Consider the following 21,909-nt stretch of genomic DNA (forward strand, 5'->3'; position numbering starts at 1 on the left):
CTTTACTTAGCAGGCTCTGGATGAAGATCATGACAGTGTTTGTGTATTCCTTGCATCTAACCAAAGAATACTGTATGGTACCCAGGAGCATATCGTGGATGAAGAGACTTTTTTTTCATTTTTATATGCTTAATAATATGTTGCAAATCTTACACAGTAATTAGGTTACAGCAAACTTCAAATTCTGAGTGATGAGCATGGAACCCTCTCTCATGGGCAGCGAGCTGTCAGTACGCGGTATGTATGGAAACCTATCTTCATCAGAATGGACGACTGTCCGTTAAACAGTTGCCTTCACACGGATTTCTATGAAAATTCAACCCAGAATAGTCAATGAAATACTTCTTTTGCCTAAAGCGAACTCCTTTTTATTACACAGTTCATGGTCCTTAGTTTCAATCATGTACACTACCGGCCATTAAAATTGCTACACCAAGAAGAAATGCAGATGATAAACGGATATTCATTGGACAAATATATTATACTAAAACTATCATGTGATTACATTTTCACGCACTAGATGCGTAGATCCTGAGAAATCAGTACCTAGAACAACTACCACTGGCCGTAATAACGGCCTTGATAAGCCTTGGTATTGAGTCAAACAGAGCTTGGATGGCGTGTACAGGTACAGCTGTCCATGCAGCTTCAACACGATACCACAGTTCATCGAGAGCAGTCACTGGCGTATTGTGACGAGGCAGTTGCCCGGCCACCATTGACCAGACGTTTTCAATTGGTGAGAGATCTGGAGAATGTGCTGGCCAGGGCAGCAGTCGAACATTTTCTGTATCCAGAAAGGCCCGTACAGGACCTGCAACACGCGGTCGTGCATTATCCAGCTGAAATGGGGGGCTTCTCAGGGATCGAATGAAGAGTAGAGCCACGGGTCGTAACACATCTGAAATGTAACGTCCACTGTTCAAAGTGCTGTCAATGCGGACAAGAGGCGTGTAACCAATGGCACCCCATATCATCACGCCAGGTGATACGCCAGTATGAAGATGACGAATACGCGCTTCCAATGTGAGTACACCGCGATGTCGTCAAACACGGATGCGACCGTCATGATGCTGTAAATAGAACCTGGATTCATCCGAAAAAATTATGTTTTGCCATTCGTGCGCCCAGGTTCGTCGTTGAGTACACCATCGCAGGCGGTCCTGTCTGTGATGCAGCGTCAAGGGTAACCGCAGCCATGGTCTCAGAGCTGATAGTCCATGCTACTGCAAACGTCGTCGAACTGTTCGTGCAGATGGTTGTTGCTTTACAAATGTCCCTATCTGTTGACTCAGGGATCTAGACGTGGCTGCACGATCCGTTACAGCCATGCGGATAAGATGCCTCTCATCTCGACTGCTAGCGATACGAGGCCGTTGGGATCCAGCATGGCGTTCCGTATTACCCTCCTGATCCCACCGATTCCATATTCTGCTAACAGTCATTGAATCTAGACCAATGCGAGCAGCAATGTCGCGATACGATAGACGCAATCGCAATAGGCTACAATCCGACCTTTATCAAAGTCGGATACGTGATGGCACGCATTTCTCCTCCTAACACGAGACATCACAACAACGTTTCACCAGGCAACGCCGGTCAACTGCTATTTGTGTACGAGAAATCGGTTGGAAACTTTCCTCGTGTCAGCCCGTTGTAGGTATCACCACTGGCACCAGCCTTGTGTGAATGCTCTGAAAAGCTAATCATTTGCATATCACAGCATCTTGTTCCTGTAGGTTAAATTTCACGTCTGTAGCACGTCATCTTCGTGGTGTAACAATTTTAATGACCAGTAGTGTAGTTATTGAGATTTCTGCAAAAGAGTAATCTACAATAAACACGATTGCAAAAGCAAGTTCTCGACCGTTAGTAGCTGAAGATTCCATTTTAACCGGCTCCAGGTGTGTGTGTGTGTGTGTGTGTGTGTGTGTGTGTCGATATTAAGGTAGATGGGTGGAGAGCATCGGCGGAGCGGGGCTGTGAGCTTCGTGCGGGATACTTGTTCAGTTCACAGTATCGTATTTTATACGTAAGTATAAATCTTCGAAATCTACTTTTAATGGAGACGATCTCCCACTGCGCCAAAAAATGCTTGTCTTGCCAACAGGAACTCAACGGCAGTAACACTAAACTGGAAGTGTACCACTTACGAAAAATGAGAGTGCCATTGTTTTCAGTGGCGTCATGGCAGACGTTCTACGTAGTACTTTTCCCTCCACCTACTCTTCCTCCCCCATGAAAAGTTCATGCAAAGGCCCCAGGACGCTAAACTCACTGTTAAATTGTAAACATGTTTCATTGTTCACTTTGTTTTGTCTATTAGATTGTAACATGGTAACTGGCCTATTAATGAACTGAATAAGGTTTACTTCACGACGATATCAGTTACAACTGTCAGAAGAAACGTACGCAATTAATAAATTAACATTTCTAAAAATTTACATATAGTATTCAACATTGTCGTGTGATCGGGAATTATAGAGGCAGGATTATGGAGACACACATACGTATGTCTGTCCCAAACGTTCTCATTCTACCCATTTCTGTGGAACAATGTCTAGCCAATAATGAAAGCTTCAGTAGCGGACGTTCCAGCCATTATTGTGAAGTTAAATTCCTCCAGTTCAAACGAAAGGGCGTTGGATAATTTTTCAGTACTGCATATAATAACTGTATTTTTCAGGTTAATATGCCCCCTTTTGATTTTAGATCAATCCATTTTGCTCAAGGGTTTTACTCTGGGTAGATCTCATTCCTGAAATTCGATTCTGGAAGGACTGCAAAACATCGAGCTACAGCTGTCACAATCTCCTTACTTGACCGTAACGGTTTTCCATCCAGAAATTTATACAAATCCAATGGCTCTGAGCACTATGGGACTTAACATCTGAGGTCATCAGCCCCCTAGAACTTAGAACTACTTAAACCTAACTAACCTAAGGACATCACACACATCCATGCCCGAGGCAGGATTGGAACCTGCGACCGCAGCAGGCGCGTGGTTCCGGACTGAAGCGCCTAGAAATTTATACAGATGCAGCGGACAGGCGCAAGTCACGATATCTTAAATGTGGTGAATAGGGTGGATGTGTCAGCACTTAGTACTTCGAATCCCTCGTTATCAAGGAACTTTTTATTCTTGTAATCAAAGATGACATTCTTCATTTACATTTCAGGCCCGTTGTGATATTTGTATTCTCATCCAGTTGGTTCAGGAGACTTCCGCAGCCTACAGCAGTTAGTGTTTTGTTTCAGAGTCCTATTAGAGCATTCTTCGTCGTTCGCTTAACTTCGTACAGTCAATGTGAGCATTTTCAACACACCCCAAATTTAAGATCTTTTGGCTTTCTCATGCTTTGATCATCGTATTTGAGTATATCCGGATCTGACTGAGAATTATGAGTAAAGCTATTTCCCCATGGCATACACCATGATGTTCACTCAGTACCCAATCTATTTACAAGAGAATTAGGAGTATCTGCAAAGAGAAATACATTGCCTATAGCAGTTACGAAAGGGATACGAATTTAACATTTCTCATAGAAAGAATAGTATTATGGCTTCTGAAGAAAAATAGAGCCTTAACGCTGCAAAATATTGCACAATGGTTACGCTTTAATAAAAAGAGTCACCGTTTATCCACTTAGTTTGTGGCGTGAGATACCAACTTGTAAGTGACGTAGAAAATAAGTTAAATAAATATGAGATCATGTGTGATACAATACAAACAACATTACGCAACAAAGTTCGGAAAAAAATCGAAAAGATAGTTTTAGGAAGCAATGGGTACAGCTGTTTTGACATGTAGCTCAGAGTCGTGGATAAGAAAGTGAGACAAAACGCATGTACACTCCTGGAAATGGAAAAAAGAACACATTGACACCGGTGTGTCAGACCCACCATACTTGCTCCGGACACTGCGAGAGGGCTGTACAAGCAATGATCACACGCACGGCACAGCGGACACACCAGGAACCGCGGTGTTGGCCGTCGAATGGCGCTAGCTGCGCAGCATTTGTGCACCGCCGCCGTCAGTGTCAGCCAGTTTGCCGTGGCATACGGAGCTCCATCGCAGTCTTTAACACTGGTAGCATGCCGCGACAGCGTGGACGTGAACCGTATGTGCAGTTGACGGACTTTGAGCGAGGGCGTATAGTGGGAATGCGGGAGGCCGGGTGGACGTACCGCCGAATTGCTCAACACGTGGGGCGTGAGGTCTCCACAGTACATCGATGTTGTCGCCAGTGGTCGGCGGAAGGTGCACGTGCCCGTCGACCTGGGACCGGACCGCAGCGACGCACGGACGCACGCCAAGACCGTAGGATCCTACGCAGTGCCGTAGGGGACCGCACCGCCACTTCCCAGCAAATTAGGGACACTGTTGCTCCTGGGGTATCGGCGAGGACCATTCGCAACTGTCTCCATGAAGCTGGGCTACGGTCCCGCATACCGTTAGGCCGTCTTCCGCTCACGCCCCAACATCGTGCAGCCCGCCTCCAGTGGTGTCGCGACAGGCGTGAATGGAGGGACGAATGGAGACGTGTCGTCTTCAGCGATGAGAGTCGCTTCTGCCTTGGTGCCAATGATGGTCGTATGCGTGTTTGGCGCCGTGCAGGTGAGCGCCACAATCAGGACTGCATACGACCGAGGCACACAGGGCCAACACCCGGCGTCATGGTGTGGGGAGCGATCTCCAACACTGGCCGTACACCACTGGTGATCGTCGAGGGGACACTGAATAGTGCACGGTACATCCAAACCGTCATCGAACCCATCGTTCTACCATTCCTAGACCGGCAAGGGAACTTGATGTTCCAACAGGACAATGCACGTCCGCATGTATCCCGTGCCACCCAACGTGCTCTAGAAGGTGTAAGTCAACTACCCTGGCCAGCAAGATCTCCGGATGTGTCCCCCATTGAGCATGTTTGGGACTGGATGAAGCGTCGTCTCACGCGGTCTGCACGTCCAGCACGAACGCTGGTCCAACTGAGGCGCCAGGTGGAAATGGCATGGCAAGCCGTTCCACAGGACTACATCCAGCATCTCTACGATCGTCTCCATGGGAGAATAGCAGCCTGCATTGCTGCGAAAGGTGGATATACACTGTACTAGTGCCGACATTGTGCATGCTCTGTTGCCTGTGTCTATGTGCCTGTGGTTCTGTCAGTGTGATTATGTGATGTATCTGACCCCAGGAATGTGTCAAAAAAGTTTCCCCTTCCTGGGACAATGAATTTACGGTGTTCTTATTTCAATTTCCAGGAGTGTACAAGCCACTGAACTATAAATTCTGAGACAAACGAAATGTTGCAGTCTGCGGGTTCAGATAAAAAATTCAGACTTCAGAGCTGAGTTCGGAATTTATTAAAATAAGGTTTAATGAAACAAATGAGAGTAAAATGACTGGAATATTTTGATAGGGTACCAGGAATATGCGTAGCAAAAGAAGAACTGAGCTACGAAACACAAGGAAGACGAAATCACGAAAGACCACAGAGGAGATGGCTAGTTTGAAATGGACACTGGCAAGGAGCCTATTTCTTGAAATCGGATTACTGTTTCGTTTCTGGCGTGAAGGGAGATATTCACTTCTCATCCATAACATTAAATCGGTGCACAGTATCAGTTAGCTCATTTGTAAAATGGTCCAAAGGCTGCAGAGAACTATTTTTCGTGTTTAAATTTAGTTACTACTGAACGGATAACAATTTAAACTCTTACATTGATCTGTGTTTGTATATGACATACAAAAGGCCATAGGGTAAGGGAAAAACGCAATAAACGAAAACGCAATACTTTGCAACAGCACACTTTTTACCGCTCTAAGAGAACTGACTCAGCACACAGAACAGGAAAACACACACACACACACACACACACACACACACCACACACACACACACACACACACACACAGACAAAACCAATACCCCATCACTCACAGAGTCATAGAGGCATAAATAAGGAACAAAATTCTTCAGAACTCCCGAAACAATTTTCGTTCTACAGACACGAACAGCAAGATGCCGTAATGTTTTGGATTATTAGCAAGGTGCACAAGCTATGTTTTTCTATCTAAAAGTAGCTGCAAGCTGTCCAATGAACATGAGTACATAACACACTAAGTAACAACCTAGTACAAAACTGTATCATCAGCACTACCATAATCCCAACTGTATAACGCTGACATACACCAGTACACGTTTCTGTATTTGTTTACTGACAGCCACTCATACTGTTGCAGATGACGTGATGTATGCCTAGAAAAACAACAACAGGAAACAGAGAAAATATACCGGAAACAGCGGCAACAATCGTAAAAACCATGCCGTGACGTAAAGTAAATACAGTCTTATGAAACTATTCACAGCAAACAATATTTGGAACCAAACAGTGGACATACAACAATGTGTAAATGTTTATAAGAACGCTATTTTTGCATGTTTTAGAATCCTAGAACCTACTGATGAAGGCGTCACTGTCACTGAAACTACTTTGCTAATAAATAAATGAATAATAAAAATGTTTTGCATTAATGCAGGCCCATAATCTCACGTTGTCGTATTCAACGAATGATGCACATAGCTTACACAAAGCTATTGATAACTAATTCTCTGCGTATAGTGCGCCATACTCATTATTATCACACCCCAGTGACTTATGCAGTTTATGCACTAATCACTGTGAAACGTAAGTGGCATTCAAAAAATGGTTCAAATGGTTCTGAGCACTATGGGACTCAACTGCTGAGGTCATTAGTCCCCTAGAACTTAGAACTAGTTAAACCTAACTAACCTAAGGACATCACAAACATCCATGCCCGAGGCAGGATTCGAACCTGCGACCGTAGCGGTCTTGCGGTTCCAGACTGCAGCGCCTTTAACCGCACGGCCACTTCGGCCGGCGTAAGTGGCATTTCCCTTCGCTTCACTGCTCATCATAAGTTACTGTACGCGATGTGTTCTAGAGATACGTGGAGGTGTCGTTTGATCTACGTCTTGCACGACAATCTTCGAGGTGACATGTGGCAGAGCGACAGTTATGTTCCGAGGAGTTCTTCGAAGAGAGGCCCATCAGGGCTGGGATCGTGATTTTAGAGCTGACCAGAAGTAGACCTATACGGAAGCATGTGCAGGGTTAAATGGAGAGATCGCATGACACTCTTTCGATTAAGGAACGCTTTAGTGTTGTAATTTTCTGCACTAATTTCTGTCTACTTCAGTTATTTTCATGCCAGTAGTCATTTTAGTGACGTCTCGTGTGAAGCAGAACTCCTTGTTTTGTGAATGGATTTGATCTTCGTACCCACATGGGTAAGGATATCCACTCAGTATCTCATCAGCAGCTGTTGCTTAATGCTTACGTGGCCTCTCTCGGCGGTAAGCATGTCACCTACAACTTTAGTAGCTATCTGTCAAGCGTTACCCCGAGTGTTGAGAAATATGTACTAAACGACTGTTTTTCTTCGTGAAACTGAAGCCCACGTACACGAATATTGAGCACAATTATTTACTTTCATCTTATATTAAAGTTTATCAGATTTGTTTACAAATGCTACCAACTAAATCTGATCTCGTCCTCACCACTTATAATATATTAGCAAAAGCTTACGTGGTGTTATGCATAAGATAGCATTTAAGTGAACTTTCCTTTCCAAATGTCTTATATTAGTATCTACGCAGCTAAGTATTTTAATTACCTGTAATGTTCAGGCCTACGAACTACGTCAGCTAGCAGTGGATCAACTGAGCACGTGCAGAACATTTCTTTGATTCGGAATCAAGTCGCCTCTCCACACGTGCTTAATTTATATACTTATAATTTGCAGTATCCTGTTTTGTTTGCTTCTCAGTATATTAATATAGATTTGCATGCCGTACAGATTACACTCACATGATTCGTACGAGTGGAATGATTGACACCAGAAGCATCCAGTCAAATTATTATTTTAAGATGTGACACCGCACAATTCCTGGCAGCATTTTACAAATGGTTTACCCTGGCAAGATGTATCATATGATTGGAAAAAAACACTAATGTTACGACCGATCGTCTAGTTCACTCTACGTACGTGCTCGATATTTTCATCTGTGCAGATATATGATGCAGCATGTGCCAAGTGTCTGCTCAGCTCTACGTTTAAGGATACTATTTGTTGGTTCGTCTCTAATTCAGGCATTGCAGAGTGCGTTACTGCAGTTACTGATACAGTTTCGAAAAGGCTGCCCGTAATTGCATCACATGGATATATTCGGGAAATAGTAAATGACATATTCAGGAAATAATAAATATTGATGTGGGCCATTTAACTCATTTCTGTCGAATGTTCGAAGTGCCATTTTCAACAAGCAGTTAATTTTGACAAGATAACAGTATATGTACTCTATTGAAAATTTCAAAGTGTAGCGACTGCAGTTTTCTGTTTACCTAAGATGTAACGCACAGGGTCCGCTTCAAACGCCGGTGGGGGCTTCGGCTTTGATTCCTGTAGGAGGTCGATGTACGGCGGTGGACGGTCTGACTGCGGCTTGCGAGAAGTTCCACCGTCTGGACAAAAATAAATGTGTATGTAACAGGAAACAGTCAGTGTAAAACATCCTCAAACATATTTATTCATACAAGCACACACGCAGCCGAATGTGCATGGAAGCATTCCATCTCTCCGCCGATTTTTATGTAAACTGTGACGGTAAAAAACTTTTCATGCACAGGCAACACACAACACATTCACCCCATACATACGTACTACATACACTTTAAGGCAGAAAAAACGAAACACTTCAAAGGAATTATCCGAATGATGAGAATTTTTCCGGGTTGTATGGCCGTGGTCCATGGAACTCTTCAATCGCTGACGTTTCGTCCAAAGCTACGTTGGTCATCTTCGGAGGTGCTCCTGGTTGTGCTGAGTCAGTCGGCAAGACTCAGAACGACCAGGAGCATCTCCGAAGATGACCAACGTAGCTTTGGACGAAACGTCAGGGACTGAAGAGTTCCATGGACCACGGCCATACAACCCTGAAAAATTCTCAGCAGCTAAAACATCTGGTCGTGAAAGCCTTAATTGTATAATTATACGAGTGGTACAAAAATCGGTAGATGTGCTATACTTGTACAGACAAACAAATGATTATAGTTTCAGAACAATAGGATGGTTCACAAACTGAGGGAGTCAATAACGCGTTGGTCCACGTCTGGCCCTCATGCAAGCAGTTGTTCGGCTTGGGATTGATTCATAGAGTTGTTGGATGTCCTCCTGCGAGACGTCGTACCAAATTCTGCCGAATTGGTGGCTTAGATCGTCAGAATCCCGAGTTGGTTGGAGAGCCCTGCTCATAATATTCGAAACGTTCTCAATTGAGGAGAAGTCTGGCAATATTGCTGGCAAGGTAGTGTTGGCAAGGACGAAGACAAGCAATAGAAACTCTCGCCCTGTGTGAGAGGACATTATCTTGCCGAAATGTAGGCAAAGGATCACTCACCATAAAGGGCAACAAAACAGGGCGTAGAACATCGTCGGCGCACAGCTGTGCAATGAGCGTGCCGCTGGTAACAACCAAAGGGGTTATTCTGTGAGAAGAAAAGGCAACCCAGACCATCTCTTCTGGTTGTTGGACTGTATGGCGGGCTAGAGTCAGTCCAGGTCGTCTCCATGTAACGTAACCTGGCTTTGAGTGTAAATTTGTCATGGTATGTGACTTCAAAAGCGAGAAATTTTTCATACTGTCCATATGCTCGAACCTGTGGAAGCCATAACACTTGAATGTAAGATGTACCATATGTCAAAGTGCCAATGTGTAAAATCTAAATTTTGTTATTTACTTATAATTAAATGTTTCCCTGAGACATAGTGACAACATGCAATGGAAAAATGAATTGAAGTTTGTGTTGGGGAGGGCACTAAGCGTAGGTAGTTCGTGCAGCAAGGTTGGCCACCGCGCTGTGCTGGTGTAATGGTAGCATTTCTGCCTTACAAGCAAGAAGAACCGGGTTCGGATCCCGGCCATAGCACAAATTTTAACTCATTTCGTTTGCTTCATAATTTGTTATTTATGTTGACTTGCTCAATACGTACTTGTTGATAAAGTAATAGACTGGTGCTTCCTTATTTTTACTGTATTCTAGTTCATAAAACACTGTACAAGCGTTAGGGTTGAATGGCCTCACATGTGGGTAGTGCTGCGTGCAAAAAGCACGGGCAAAGACGAAGTAGGAAGCAGTGGTGAGACGAGGCAGAGTCGTTACGGCAGGCGCACGTGTGCGAACGCGAGTGAGATCCGTCCTGGCGAAAATGTCAGGTGTACAGTTGTTAACGTGAGTGGCATGAAGACAAAGGAAGCGGGTTTGGATAATAGGAAAAGTCGCTCCGTAATGACGCAAATGGTCGGAGTGTGGGAATTTTTGATCATCAAGATAGCAACTTGGCGTGTACCTAACCAGGGATCGACGGCGTAGAAATGTACGAAGGCGTGTATGCAACAATGGCTACCAGTGCAGAGACGTGAAGTCATTATCCTCTCGTCCTGTCCATCTCAACTGCGGCCTCTCAACTCGTGAAGACGAAAAGCAAGGCAGAAAACTGTTGTTCAGTAACTTTCAGATACGGTCAGAAACCGCCAGTCTGACATTTCAGTTTGTGATCACCATAGGAACAATACAGGGTGGGACATTGATAGCGACTGGGTCAAATATCTCACGAAATAAGCATCAAACGAAAATCCTACAAAGAACGAAACTCGTTTAGCGTGAAGGAGGAAACCAGATGGCGCTATGGTTGGCCCGCTAGATGGCGCTGCCATACGTCAAACGGATTTCAACTGCATTTTTTAAAATAGGAACCCCCCTTTTTTATTACATATTCGTGTACTACGTAAAGAAGTATCAAAGTTTCAGTTGGACCACTTTTTTCGCTTTTTGATAGATTGCGCTGTAATAGTCAAAAACGTATATCTACGTGGTATCACGTAACATTCCGCCAGTGCCGACGGTATTTGCTTCGTGATGTATTACCCGTGTTAAAATGGACCGTTTACCAACTGCGTTGAAAGTCGATATCGTATTGATGTATGGCTATTGTGATCAAAATTCCCAAATGGCGTGTGCTATGTATGCTGTTCGGTATCCTGGAAGTTATCATCCAAGTGTCCGGACCGTTCGCCGGATAGTTACGTTATTTAAGGAAACAGGAAGTGTTCAGCCACATGTGAAATGTCAACCATTACCTGCAGCAAATGATGATGCCCAAGTAGGTGTTTTAGGTGCTACCGCGGCTATCTGCACATCAGTTGCAGACAAACTGCGCGAGAATCTGGAATCTCAAAAACTCGCTGTTCAGAATGCTACATCAACATCGATTGCACCCGTACCATATTTCTATGCACCAGGAATTGCATGGCGACGACTTTGAACGTCGTGTACAGTTCTGTCACTGGGCACAAGAGAAATACGGGAAGATGACAGATTTTTTGCACGCTTTCTATTTAGCGACGAAGCGTCTTTCACCAACAGCGGTAACGTAAACCGGCATAATATGCACTATTGGGCAACGGAAAATCCACGATGGCTGCGACGCCGGCCGCGGTGGTCTAGTGGTTCTAGGCGCGCAGTCCGGAACCGCGGGACTGTTACGGTCGCAGGTTCGAATCCTGCCTCGGGCATGGATGTTTGTGATGTCCTTAGGTTAGTTAGGTTTAAGTAGTTCTAAGTTCTAGGGGACTGATGACCACAGATGTTAAGTCCCACAGTGCTCAGAGCCATTTGAACCATTTTTGATGGCTGCGACAAGTGGAACATCAGCGACCTTGGCGGGTTAATGTATGATGCGGGATTATGGGAGGAAGAGTAATTGGCCCCCATTTTATCGATGGCAATCTAAATGGTGCAATGTATGCTGATTACCTGCGTAATGTTCTACCGATGTTACCACAAAATGTTTCACTGCATGACAGAATGGCGATGTACTTCCAACATGATGAATGTCCGGCACATAGCTCGCCCGCGGCTGAAGCGGTATTGAATAGCATATTTCATGACAGGTGGATTGGTCGTCGCAGCACCATACCATGACCCGCACGTTCACCGGATCTGACGTCCCCGGATTTTTTTCTGTGGGTAAAGTTGAAGGATATTTGCTATCGTGATCCACCGTCAACGCTTGACAACATGCGTCAGCGCATTGTCAATGCATGTGCAAACATTACGGAAGGCGAACCACTCGCTGTTGAGAGGAATGTCGTTACACGTATTGCCAAATGCGTTGAGGTCGACGGACATCATTTTGAGCATTTATTGCATTAATGTGGTATTTAAAGGTAATCACGCTGTAACAGCATGCGTTCTCAGAAATTATAAGTTCACAAAGGTATCTGTATTCACATTGGAACAAACGAAATAAAATGTTCAAACGTACCTACGTTCTGTATTTTAATTTAAAAAACCTAGCTGTTACCAACTGTTCGTCTAAAATTGAGAGCCATATGTTTGTGACTATTACAGCGCCATCTACCACAAAGCGCAAAAAGTGGCCCAACTGAAACATTGTAATTTCTTTACGTACTACACGAATATGTAATAAAAATAGGGTTCCTACTTTAAAAAAACGCAGTTGATATCCGTTTGACATACGGCAGCGCCGTCTAGCGGGGCAAGCATAGCGCCGTCTGGTTTCCTCCTTAAGGCTAGACAAGTTTCGTTCTTTGTAGTTTTTTCGTTTGACCCCTTTTTCATGAGATATTTGGCCCGGTCACGATCAATGGACCACCCTGTGTACCAAGTCACTGAAATTCTTGTAAAGTTATTTTACCTTAAACAGATTTCCCTTTCTCTAAAGTAAATTCAGTTTAAATATCACAATACATGACTAAGTGAATTATTAGAAAGTAAAAGACGAAATTACGATGCTATTGCTCCTTCAGAGCAGGTCAATTACTGAAAAGACAATATGGTTGATTTTTATAGCTCAGTTGGTTAAAAAAATTTATCATCCATTTCATGGAAGAAGTTATTGTTAAGTATTATTGAAGATTAACATCAGTTCAGTGTATTTTTGGTCATTGTACATAACAATAACGTTGCATCAGTATCATTTACACTAAAGTGGAATAAAAGTCCAGTTTACTTTTCCATATTGTATCTGAGTACACAAAGATATAAAATTTCACTCACACAGGTAACTTTTCAGCAGAAGTGCACATGAGTAAAGTCAACTAAAGCTTGCTAAAATAAATTTCAAGTTAGATTTTCAATACGTTCACGTTTCCTTTAGAAACGTAGAACAAAATTTGCTCCTGCAACCGACATTAGTAGAATTAGTTAAATTTTTTACAGGGAGTTATTCATGGTAAGTAATCAATGCTCTCATCAAGTCTTGCTGAGGCTGTGTACTGTTACGGCCGCTGGCTGGAATCCAAACACACGAAAGAGTGTGTTCGGTAGGAAGTGTAACTGGGTATGAAAAGTAGGGAAATGTCCTTTCTAGGATTGAGCCTCCAATCAACGTTATGCTTTGATAATATGTTCAATTAACCACATATTTTGTGCCTCATCCTAATGAAATATTTTTATTAGGACCACATGGCATACAAGTTAATTACTTATTATTTAATAACTGTATTAGATGACATGGGAATACTGTATTTACTGTATAACTAATGAAGTTAATTATGTATTATTTAGTAACTGTATTAGATGACATGGTAATACTGTATCACTAATGTTCAACGGGGAGAAGTGAATGGGGATAACTGGGCTGGCAGCTTGCATTTTTGTGAGTGAGAGCCATGGGAGTGGCCACAGCAGGTAAGGAGTAGGGCAAATCGGGCTCGAGCGCATTTTGTTGGTGTGGGTTGCCTACATCAGGGGCAAGTATACATTCAGAGGCAAATCAATTCTTCTCTTTTGATTGACATGTCCTTGATCTGTTCTTCTGCTAAGAGGACTTTGATCCAATAATGATAATCCTTCCTTTTAACTCACAGTCCTAAACCTATTGTTCCCCCAACCCTCCCGTCAACTCTAACCCTCCCCTAACTGGAAGTTGGCGGCTGTCTGTTGGAGAGGATGGATCTCACGACAGAAAATTGAATTCGCAGCAAAAGGGTATATGGGATATTTGTAAAAAATTCAGTTTGCAGGGGTTATCTGCTGTTTGGGGAGAAGCAAGTTTTGTAAAGAAGTAATTAAATCGATGGCATTTTATCCCATATGTGCATGGAATGTCATCATAAAACACCCATCATACGTTGTTTCTCTGTGAAAAATCTTTCGGTTGCTAATTACACCGTTTGCCATCCCATGTCCACTAGCTTGCACTAAGTGCCAGCTCATACCACCATACAAGCAGCTCCCTCAAGGTTCTCCAAAGTTATGTGTACATCAGTGGCTGCACTACACACCTGTTCAGGAGTGTCCATGTGGGGCCCCATGACTGACAGGCTGGAACTTTCACCAAGGCAAATTCCTGACTGAGAATGGGTTCTGCCTTGCGATCTAAGCAGCCATCTGTGCTGGAGAGAAAGCATCTCAAGACAAGAAATTCAATCATATAGAGTAGGATATACTGTTTAATTAGAAACTTCAATTGCAGGGGCTGGATCTCACTTTCATTTGGTGGGAAATGCTCACATCCAGCAACTTCATGTAATAATTATTTAATTACACTGCTGCAGATTGAAGGTTTCATCTTACTGGAAGATTTTCCTGTGTGTGCTCACCTTGACATGAAGGGACCCACTGAGCTAGTGCACGGTGCCACTGCCAGGAGATGTTCCACCCCGTCCCCTCCCTCCCAACCCCTCCCAGAAAAAATTGGTAGGAAAACGACTTACACTGTGCTGGAGAAGAAGGGTCTCATGAAATGAGACTCAAATCAAGTTCAATAATATATTGCTACATATTCTTTATTTACTCAGTTTGCAAGTGACTGGGTTCCCCCAGTTGTGTAGGCATCGTAACTGCACCCCCCCCCCCCTCCACCCTTGGGCCTCATGACATAATAACTGTAATCACAATGGAATCCACCATTTGGGGTCTCTTGTGAGTGTGTCCATCGTCAGGGTGGTGCCACAAAGGTCAAAACAGCCCAATGTCCTAATTACAGATCGCCTTACCAAATACCATTGATCACAGATTGGATATGGGCCTCCTCTGATCTCAGTGCCCCCAAACAAAGCATCAAGTGGCAGCATTCTGCTGATCAGCAAATTCCAGACTCACTTCCTGCCTCTGTCGCTCTCAAGAAGCCACTCCCTGCTTGTCTGTGTGAACCAAAACCTACAGACACGAAGACAGAGATATTCATCTCTCCTCAGAATACTGTTTCTTTTTGGCTAATGCTGGACAGAAAGGAAAAGCCGACGCAATTTCGATATCGAAAATAGGGTTAAATAATCCATTTGCAGTACCCTGACAAATTGACTGTTTAACTCTTTAACAATTTCCGCCTTACAATGATCCTTCTTCATAGTAAAACATATTTTAAATGTTTGAATATCTCAGGGAAACATACAAATCAAGAAATGAAAAGTCCGTCGCAAATAGATCGTACCGCTAAATATAGCTCTTGTACGTGCTCTCCTCCACCAGAACGTTTACACTAAACATATCTGCTGAAAAAGAATCCCGAGGATTACACAAGCTACTGATCGCTAGGCACGCGCCGTGCGTCGACTGCAGGGCTGACCCTTTCTGCACCAGCTGAGGGAGAGAGACCCTACCTGGCTATGCCCGCCCATACTGACCGCATGCATGCACGCAATACAACTATGGGAAACAATACATTGATCAATCGGAAATTTGATGGCGCGATTGGGTTTTTGAAAGTGCTATAGACTTCCTAAATCATTCTCTCCATTACATTCGGGAGGAGGGAGGAAGGTTCTACTGCATGATAGAATACAGACAACAGCAAATGCCACTGCAAGACAGAGTCCACTGTGATGCTCTGAGAAGTGCTGCACGCGATACAGTTAAATCATGATCCAGTCTGCAGCAATAAGATGCATAGCTCGACGTCAGATACAGCAGAAAACACTTACACATACCGTGCACTCAGCTCCTTGACGTCCACACACAGCACTCCTGTTCCCTTCATACATGGCCAGCGCTGATGTGAAAAGGTTAATGAAAATTACAGCTGCAGTCGTGGATGCACACGTATGCCAGAATACACCACGCCTGGTCATGGAGGGCATCTGGGGATTATTGGAGTGGTAGGATTTCGGATGTTATCAGCACGTCCACGGCAGATATCCATCATTTCGAATTTTCTCTTACGATACACACACACACACACACACACACACACACACACACACACACACACGTCCGTTTCTGTCACATTCACCCAGCACATTGGTCACTTGGTCAGCCTCGCTGCTCTGGCCAAGATCTGACAAGTGTGCAAATTCTTTGTACACATCAAAGGCTGAGCTAATCCATTACTTTCAATTGCCGACTTCTAGTGACCGCCCTAACAGGCAACTGCAGTGCACTGCAAAACAAGCAGCTGCAGCTTGGATGTATACAGTAGTTCATCCATCTGCAAAACAAGCAGCTGCAGCTTGGATGTATACAGTAGTTCTAAACAATTCCACCCCAACACAGTCCCGCAAGTTTAAAAAATCTACTTTACCCGATCCAACATACCGATGTTGTATTCCATACACTTCGAATTTCTCATGCAAAATGTAGATTCCTCCCATTTATGAATTTTCGAACATAGAATAAAACGGAAAATACACGCGTTTTCGCATCGCTGAAGTATCGTTACTTGGTGTACAGGAGTACGGCATCGGCTATATTCCCTCTAAGTATTCTTTCATCAGGTAGAAAAATATATTTTCTTATTTGTCATGTCACTCATCACAGGACTGGAAAACTAACCTCATTTTTGGCTCATGAAGGAATGCTACGGTCTACCACTGTCACAGAATGCTCCCTGACTTTCGAACTCTCTCATATGATAACCAAATGTCTCGCCACATAGGAGGCCTCTTAAGGTAACAGCACAGAGAAGCTGTAAATACAAGTTTTATACTACGTATCACTTCATAAATACGACGGTACCACATCTGATTTTATTACGATGGTTGTCTCTCCATGTATCGGTGGACGAGTGAAATATCGTTAAAAGATATCGCCACAACGAAAGAAACGCTAAGTGAAGAATGATATGTGTGGTGCGCTAACCATCGTCTACACTTGCTAAGCGCCATGTGGCTTACAATAAATTGATCATGAGAGTCACTTTGCATACGAAGTAATTTTTCTTTTTCAGTAGTCGGATTACAATCACCCTATAGTTCAAATGGGAATCCTAGGAGGGAAGACGATATTCGTTTCGAGGAGCACTGTTGAGAACCAACATTTGAAGATGACTACAAAAGGACTCTACTACCGCAACATACATTACGCCTAAGGACCACATTATTAAAAACACGATCACGACTAAGTTGCCGTCACTCTGCATAAAAAGCGGTCTTGGTTCTACAGGCACACACGAGTGGCTGATAGTGTTACGCTTTCTGGTAAAAATGCTGTCTGCGGTTTGGAATCAAGTCTTTCCATTCAACCACATATCTGCGTTGAATCGTATGGAGAAATCTTTTCGTGACTACAGTCACTAGTGAATCATATTCGTGGCACTGTCATATCTAGAAAGGAGGCACCTTTTTCGAATCTGCTACAATAAAACTCCAACGTTAAATAGTCCCTCTGCATCTTGTAACTCTCTTCAGCCTCTCCCCGCCGCCCCTACAGCTTTGAATATGTGATCGTTTCAATTTAAGTCGGAACTGAACAGATATTGGAGAGCGCCACTTCTACCACCTTCTGCAACCTGTGTAGAAACAAGGCAAGCTGAATTAATGCGACAGGCCCGTGTTTTGACTACTCGATGTAAATGGGAACATGTTGTCATAGCTTCGCCAACGGAGTACAATGTGTAAGGTCTAAGTCAAAACGATACATTCTCCTGCAACACAAGGTAGTATAAAAGAAAGTAACAGCAACTGCTGTAGTGTTCCTTATTGGGAAAATTAGAAAGACTCCACATCATACAGGAGCTAGATGAAGGATGACAATTTTGCTACTGCATTGTGATATGTTTCCAAACTACATACAGATATTACACTCTGAAGGAGATCTGTGTCCCCCAGGGTGCATTCACATCTGTCACCCAAACATTCTATCATCGTAATTTTGTACCATCCAACAGAGAAAAACTACGAACTATAAAAACTCCACTAACTTCATCTGACAGAGACAGAGAAAAACTACGAACTATAAAAACTCCACTAACTTCATCTGACAGAGAACCCAATAAGATCTTTACAGCATCTCTATCTTCCAATATAACAAGAACAAATACCATCTGCATGCTGGCATCGAGCATATGCGGTGATCCTATTTAATATACAGGTACTGATTCACTGGAACAGGTGGCCAGTGATAGACGTCACTTGCACAGATGAGTGTAAATTTTTGTAGGAGGACAAAAAATGGTTCAAATGGCTCTGAGCACTATGGGACTTAACTTCTGAGGTCATCAATCCCCTAGAACTTAGAACTACTTAAACCTAACTAACCTAAGGACATCACACACATCCATGCCCGAGGCAGGATTCGAACCTGCGACCGTAGCCGTCACGCGGTTCCAGACTGTAGCGCCTAGAACCGAACGGCCATCCCGGCCGGCGTAGGAGGACAATATCCCACAGACTATAAGTAGCAAGAGAGGGTCCCTGTTATGTTGTTTGGTACATTCTATTTTTCTGCTGTAACATGCTTTGTACACCACCATACATTTTCTTCTTCCCACCACGACTTCGAGGTCTGTGTCAGGTTCTAAAATGTTGTTAACACGTTTTGATCCATTGGCTCTCACAGAAAACTGGACATCGCACGGTGTAAATCATGTTGCTGCTGCCACAACATACACATTGGATGATTGAAATAAAAGACAGTCACAACACAAGGAAACTGGAAGAGTTCTGCGACATTGTGGAGCTTTTTCAAACCTGTCCGAAGGTGATTGATGACCTACGCGTTGCATCTCATCTTTTACAGTGGCGGGGTAGCTGATGGCTCAGTGTTGTCATGTATGCGATCACTGTCCCAGAAAGTGTTGTCCCTCCACCAAGACTCTTTCTCCATCTCAAAAAAGCGATGTCAGTCAATCATTATGTGGTAATGAAGAGCATGCCAGTGGATGGATGGGATGGAAAAGACACCACCGATGTGCTGTAATAAGCAGATTTACCAGTTTTTTTAGAACGGTTACCAGTGACAAGGTAGCATACTTCCTATTTCTGTGTCATCACTAAATCTCCCCTCCTGTACTCTGTAAGTACCATTGCGAATGTACATAGACTGTACAGTACGTCCATTCATTGTTAATTCTCGAACTTATTACACCAAAGTATAGCAGACAGCGATCTACATATTTCTAGCACCTCGATCCTAGGCCGTAATTTACGATTATGATTGCCTATCCAGAATGAGATTTTCACTCTGCAGCGGAGTGTGGGCTGATATGAAACTTCCTGGCAGATTAAAACTGTGTGCCCGACCGAGACTCGAACTCGGGACCTTTGCCTTTCGCGGGCAAGTGCTCTACCATCTGAGCTACCGAAGCACGACTCACGCCCGGTCTCACAGCTTTACTTCTGCCAGTATCTCGTCTCCTACCTTCCAAACTTTACAGAAACTCGCCTGCGAACCTTGCAGAACTAGCACTCCTGAAAGAAAGGATATTGCGGAGGCATGGCTTAGCCACAGCCTGGGGGATGTTTCCAGATGTTTCCTTTCGCGGGCAAGTGCTCTACCATCTGAGCTACTCATTCTGGAAACATCCCCCAGGCTGTGGCTAAGCCATGTCTCCGCAATATCCTTTCTTTCAGGAGTGCTAGTTCTGCAAGGTTCGCAGGAGAGCTTCTGTAAAGTTTTGAAGGTAGGAGACGAGATACTGGCAGAAGTAAAGGTGTGAGACCGGGCGTGAGTCATGCTTTGGTAGCTCAGATGGTAGAGCACTTGCCCGCGAAAGGCAAAGGTCTCGAGTTCGAGTCTCGGTCGGGCACACAGTTTTAATCTGCCAGGAAGTTTCATATCAGCGCACACTCCGCTGCAGAGTGAAAATCTCATTCTGGAAACATCCCCCAGGCTGTGGCTAAGCTATGTCTCCGCAATATACTTTCTTTCAGGAGTGCTAGTTCTGCAAGTTTGGCAGGAGAGCTTCTGTAAAGTTTGGAAGGTAGGAGACGAGATACTGGCAGAAGTAAAGTTTTGAAACCGGGCGTGAGCTGTGCTTCGGTAGCTCAGATGGTAGAGCACTTTCCCGCGAAAGGCAAAGGTCCCGAGTTCGAGTCTCATTCGGGCACACAGTTTTAATCTGCCAGGAAGTTTCATATGATTGCCTATCTTTCCCTATGCATTTGGGAGTCACAGAGCATTCTCGCTTTCTTAGGATAAAGTTAGTGACTGAAAGATCTCCTTGCTTTGACCAACGCTCCCCGCAAAACTATCACCGATTTAATTTGCAGCTGACGAGAAGTAGGCCGCTACAGAGCGAACCGAGTCTGTAACTGCTGTCCACCACCCATCCAAGAGCACAAGATCTCTCTAGATGAGCGAATGTCGAGGAGGTTAGCACCCCTTATAGGTGTATAATAGATACGAAACTGTTGTGGTGATATAAGAGACAGCTAAAAACAAGAAACGGGTGGTTTTTGTATGTATGATGGAGCTCCATACAGATGGAGTTTGCAGCATTTTGCGTAAAGCAACGGCACTATCAGTTCTGAAATATTGTTATAGTGTCTAGGGTCAGTACCAAGAAGGTATTGGTAAGAGAGAACATGAACACATGCACCCCTAAGGCCAGACGGTTCCACACTTAAAATAGGATATAATGTTAGAACGTTGCAGTTTCCTAGCTATTAGTCATGTGGAATAAAGCGCTGTTAATATTCTAATGAAAAAATATATTTCCAGCGCACGACGTACTCTTATATCCTTCTTTCAGGTTTCTTTACCATGAACTATGGTGACAAACTGTAATAGACGTCGTGGACAATTTTAACGTGAAAGGTTTTGTCATTAAAACAGGAATTACAAGGCGCAACATACCTCGTATCTCGGGGGCGGGCCACAACACTGGTTCAATACATGTCTCTGCAATAAACATCCTAACTTGCTGCTCGTTGGCCCACAGTACGGTAGGAAAGCCACCGGCTAGGCTTCTGTCGATTCACAAGGCGTCCTGAAAGCGTTTGCAATGTCTCTTTTACTGTAGCCATTCTCCCTGAACACATGCCTCAATTGCTGCATTTCAGACTGTAGGTGGTGTCGTCAGAAATACGATATGAGACATGTTGCGCCCTTTTAAAGACGACATAGTGCCTGGTGTGTATGGTGTCCCTTGTGAGTGCGGCAGCATCGATGCAGGCCACACAATTCGCACAGTTGCAGAGCGTTGTACTGAGCACAAGGAGCATATTAAGGAAAGGGAACTCGACAAGTCGGCCATAGCTATTGCCTCTAAAGCCGACACAAAATACAGTTTGAGAACACGAGAGTCTTGGTTCACGCGTCAACATAATGGGATTCCGTTATCAAAAAGGTGGATGAGATTAGATTGAACGGTAACAATTTCAACATAAACCAGGGTTACACACTGGGAAGGGCGTGGGGGCGGTTTTTGAATGTCTAGAGGTAGCAACGACTGATGCTTAACACTTGTAGGAAGGCGAGAGCGGCATTTTCAAACGTGGCGCCGTCCCCTTGCGCCACCAGACGTCATGCAGTCGTGCGGCGGGTCGGAGCTCCTATGAGCTGCCCAACTTAGATTCCATGCACGCGTCGTTTCGGCCATCTCTGATTGGTGACAGCAGCCGTAATCGTTGGTAT

At 44.0% G+C, this 21,909-nt stretch overlaps 1 protein-coding gene across 1 annotated transcript in view; it reads right to left on the reverse strand.

The window, feature by feature from the left end:
- Positions 1 to 21,909, reverse strand: part of LOC124783268 — a 114,140-nt gene that overhangs the window by 57,707 nt on the left and 34,524 nt on the right. Inside the window, exon 3 of the mRNA XM_047254007.1 lies at positions 8,434 to 8,553. Coding sequence (XP_047109963.1) covers positions 8,434 to 8,553 — 120 coding nt within the window. The remainder of the gene's footprint in view (positions 1 to 8,433; positions 8,554 to 21,909) is intronic.

Source organism: Schistocerca piceifrons, chromosome 1, assembly GCF_021461385.2.
Source record: "Schistocerca piceifrons isolate TAMUIC-IGC-003096 chromosome 1, iqSchPice1.1, whole genome shotgun sequence".
NCBI classification, from domain to species: domain Eukaryota; kingdom Metazoa; phylum Arthropoda; class Insecta; order Orthoptera; family Acrididae; genus Schistocerca; species Schistocerca piceifrons.